General features: G+C 38.6%; 1 protein-coding gene across 2 annotated transcripts; it reads right to left on the reverse strand.

The window, feature by feature from the left end:
* Nucleotides 1–1536: 1536 nt before the first annotated feature.
* LOC132179010 (transcription factor bHLH113) lies at nt 1537–4026 on the reverse strand. Of its 2 annotated transcripts, none has more exons than XM_059591618.1 (5): nt 3399–4016; nt 3164–3298; nt 3011–3073; nt 2798–2920; nt 1537–1970 (listed from the first exon to the last, which is right to left on the reverse strand). In XM_059591618.1, exons 1-5 carry the CDS (start codon nt 3720–3722, stop codon nt 1803–1805), a joined length of 813 nt encoding a protein of 270 aa, XP_059447601.1. In that variant the 5' UTR covers nt 3723–4016; the 3' UTR covers nt 1537–1802. The 2 variants fall into 2 exon arrangements, with proteins under 2 accessions (XP_059447601.1, XP_059447602.1); XM_059591619.1 differs by having other exon boundaries at nt 1839–1970; nt 2798–2916; nt 3399–4026.
* Between the last annotated feature and the right edge of the window lie 310 nt (nt 4027–4336).

A 4336-nucleotide genomic window follows, 5' to 3' on the forward strand; every position in this document is an offset into this window, starting at 1 on the left:
AGGAAAATTATTAATATATAATTAAATGCATTTAATTAAGCTAATTTAATGACCGGTTAACTATTAAAAAACCGGTTCACTCTTAAAAAACCGGTTTATCCTTTTAAAAAAATGGTTCACGCCACATGTCGCAATATTAAGACACTTTTAAGAGTGATTCGGTTTATATATATATATATATATATATGAGTCGTATAAAAGTCTACTAAATAGCATTACTCTTGTTTCTGTAAAATTAAGGTTTTGTGATAAATTGGTGAAAGTTGATAAATTGGTGAAAGTTTTGGGGTCAATTTTGTGCTAGTACTCCAATGAACGAGAGTCATATATGGGATTGTTGTAGGTGACAAATCATCAAATTATCTTCATATGGCAAGCAGTGTATGTGTATGTTGATGAAATTGATTTTCGGTATTTTACCCATTTGTTGATTTACCTAACTCTTAGGTAGATTATGGAAAAAATTTAGTGAGTTTCTGAATTTTGTCCACTGCTTTTTATTTTTATGTTATCATATGTTAAGAGAGAAATTTCTCAACTATTGAGAATGAGTCAAATAAATGATCTGACCCATCAAAAAAATTGATACCGCCCAAAAAGGCTGTTTCGTACTAGTAGGAGACGGTATCAACACCAACCCTTGTTAGGATAACAACATGACCATAAGAAGTCAGTTGAGGGTAACAAACACGAACATCAGTAGTCATTGTGGGTAGGAAAAAAAACAACACAAGCACACATATGAACATTGTAACAACAAAATTTAATCTGGAAGCTTCATCACTCCAAGTTCCCCATCACACATATGAAACAACACAACCAGTCGTTTAGGAGAGTTGGATCCCATATCTCTTTTATGATATCCAGACCAATGGCTTTACCCATTCACTAAAGCCTGCATATATGAAGGTAAAGTGAGGCCCATTAGACACCATATATGTTGAGACACTTGCTTAATGTTTACCTATTCACTTTGGAGATTTTTTTGGGCCATTAAATTACCACCCATGATGGTTGATGTCAACAACTTTATATGTATACATGAAATATTTGTTAATTTGACACGTAATAACAATGGTCTATTGGGAGGATGGCTCAAAAATTAGGTCCCCCATTAGACACCATATATGTTGAGAAGAAGAAGAAGAAACAAAGCACTTAGCAGCCATGTGGAAAAAGACTGAGCAAAAGAAGAAACAAAGCATTACAGGCTTCATTAATTCTCCATTCTGACCAAGGGCTGATTTTGTGTATTACTTGAATACCCATGAAAGGGTCCCCCTTCAAGGATGAGGGAGTTGGCACCAAACTGGTTGGCTTTCAACTCAAATAAACAGAAAAGCACAATTCAGGGGGCCCCATTGGATTTGAATGTGGTTTTATACTAATACAGGTCATGGAAATGGCCGCCCGAGGAAAAAGCCAAGGAAATCTCCCTAGTTTTTTTGAACATTTCAAATTTTTTGTAAGACAGAGTAAAATTAAAGGTAAATTTAAAAGCAAAAACTAGAGAGAAGAGATTTGTGCACCCCCCCATCTCAAAATGCAAAATTGCCTGCCTTGGTAATTGGTTAAGTATGGGAAATTTACAGGTGTAAGCCATGCTAAAATCCTTCCCATTTCCACCCCCAAAAACCACACGTATTCCATTCCTTCCCAAAAACCAAAAAGAAAAAGAAAAAGAAAAACACATTTTCAAAAACGTGTGAACTTCTGTTCATTCTTTTTCTTTCACCCTTTTTGACCCCTTTTTCCAAAAAAAGGAGCAGCCATTACAGTTTGAAGTACCAATCTGGGAAATTTCACTGCTTTGTTGACGATGAAACATCATGGCTCCCCATGGCAGCAGCCGACCAGAAATCAGCACCGTTGCTGTTCGCCACGTGTAAGGTGCATTCTACCGGAACCAAGCACAGCCCTCTGCTCCTCAAGTCCTTTTCTGCTTTTCCCCCGTTTTCTCCGCCCTCATCCTATCAATCATCCCCACAGAATACGATACCAAAAGTTAAGGGTTATCCTTATCCTAATTCACACTCATATTTAAATTAATAATAACAAAAATCACACTGATATTGATCACTGAGTACTAAGTCCTTTCACTCATGGCCCATGCTCAAAATTTCTGCAAGTTCAGTGTATAGTCACATTTATGTGGCACCCACTTGCTAGAATTGTGAAAAAAGTTATATGAATTTCGGAGCCGATAAATTTTTACATGATTCACAATATTAAATAGTTAAAGTTAAAGAGTCTGATCCATTATAAGTAAAATTAAAATTAATTTATATAGTCATATATCTATATCTTAATATGATCTAAATCTGACACGATACATAATTATTGACAATTTTTAACATTACCTATAAACCTAATACGAACCCAATATGAATTTAAGGAATTAGAATTAAAGAGTTTAACCCATTTAATTAAATATGTCCGATTAAAATTAACCTATATAATCTTATATCCATAATTTAACGCAACTCAAATTCTACATACAAACACAAACACGAATTACTGCCCATACATTTATCTAAATAAAATGTAGACTTATCCGAACATCTGGCAAGACAGATAGGTCTCGAAAAAGCATTTTTATATCTAAGATGGCAATTTAAACTGCAAAATTTACTGAAAATCAATATCAATCAGGATGTATCTGAACCGTGAATGTGGTGGCCTTCGTCAGTGCTTACGGGGCCGTTGATAGGACAAGAGAGGATTGTGAGGTTTGATAAAAAAGTATATAATGAAAGAGAAAGAAAAGGAATCTGACAGAGATGTGTTTGGTACTTACAAGTAGGTGGTGGGGTGAGGAAGATGGCAGGCGTTGAAGGTAAGGGGAGCAGAGGACCTGAACCTGGTCGTGCAGAAACCTGATATATCCCATCGCTTCGTGCAGCACCGACGCCGTATCTGTCTGCACCATTTCAATTTCTCAGTTTCAATTTCCAACCATCACTGCATGCCATTCAAATATGTACTCTGTTTTCTGTAAATACTTACTAACCTTGCCAAACGGAGAAACAAGCTGCTGCAATGTTGTGATTCGTTCACCCAGCTTCTCCTTTCTCTGATGAGCAAAATAATGTTTAATTATTCAGACGAAATAGCGACATGCAATGCAATTGTGTGTGTGATAGTGATAGAGAGAGGCAGAGACCTTTGCATGGCCGGCCGGAGTGGGGGTGGGATTCTCCATTTTCAGCTTTTTAGAGGTTCTCTGACCTGCCACCGTAGCTGTGGTGCTGGTGCTCATGCACTGCACCAATTCCTGGCCCGACCCATTTCGCTTTTTCTGCAAAAATCATAAAGAAAATGAACTTTGAAGTAAAACCCATAACAGATTAAAAGCTCTGCTTTTATTTGCCAAACAAGCTTAAAAACAGAGTACATACAGTTGGAGCAGATTTTGAAAAAGTGTTTATACTGCTATTATTGCTGGAAGAAGCGGAGGAGGAATCGCTGCATGTGACCCCTGATTTCTGCGGCGGAGTCCTTGTAGTCTCGGAGTACACTGGCTCTGCTTTGTGTTGGTAGTTCCCAAAGCAGAGCATTTTGGGAGGCTTTTCAGAGGAAAAAACAGAGGAGTAGTTGAAGGTGCGGTCCACATCAAGACCCACAGCAACATCAACATCGCCATCATCATCTGCCAGCAAGAGCTGAGAGAAACTCGTTGCTCCTCTGAGATGGTCCCCCCCAAATCCCTCATTATCCGCCATCAGAAACCCTTAAATCAATCTTCCACCCAACAACAACGACAACAAAAAAAAAAACCCAAGTGTACAAAACCCAAGACTTTAATCTCCTCTTTAGTATCCTCTCAGAAAGAGAAAGAGAAAGGACCACTGAGAAAGTAACTGAAACAAAGTAACAAGAAGAGAGAGAGAGAGAGAGAGAGAAAGAGCAGAAAAGGGATTGGGAAAGTTGTGGGATTTGGTTCAAGAGAAAACAACAGAAGCTTCTTTCTTAGAGATGACAATCCTATGTGTCCTGATGAGACAGATTTTGTTGTGTCGTGTGTGCTTGTGATATTGCTGTGGTGGGGCTACAGCCGTTACGATATGGACTCCTGGCTGTGGCTGACTGCTGCGGCTCGTGCTGGGCTTTGTTTTTCCAAGGCTGGCGTTGGTTTTCGACGTCTTCGGTCAAACCCACCTGGCCCGAGAAAACCGTGGTTTCGCGCCCCAACGCGTTTCTGCCCCAAACCAGGCCAGTGTTTCGGTTTTTGGCCCCCGAAACCGATACGTCATTACTCAAAGTTTACCACCGACTCCGAATGCAATCCTCACTATTTCAAGTAAAATAATGAAATCTAGATTATATTTTGTTTTTT

This window comes from Corylus avellana, chromosome ca4 (assembly GCF_901000735.1).
Source record: "Corylus avellana chromosome ca4, CavTom2PMs-1.0".
NCBI classification, from domain to species: Eukaryota; Viridiplantae; Streptophyta; class Magnoliopsida; order Fagales; family Betulaceae; genus Corylus; species Corylus avellana.

Coding starts and splice junctions, on each gene's coding strand:
- LOC132179010 (XM_059591618.1), bottom strand. CDS start 3,722: ATGGCGGATAATGAGGGATTTGGGGGGGACCATCTCAGAGGAGCAACG. Junction 2,921..3,010: donor TTGTTTCTCCGTTTGGCAAG/GTTAGTAAGTAT, acceptor GAAATGGTGCAG/ACAGATACGGCGTCGGTGCT. Junction 1,971..2,797: donor CCTCACCCCACCACCTACTT/GTAAGTACCAAA, acceptor GATGATTGATAG/GATGAGGGCGGAGAAAACGG.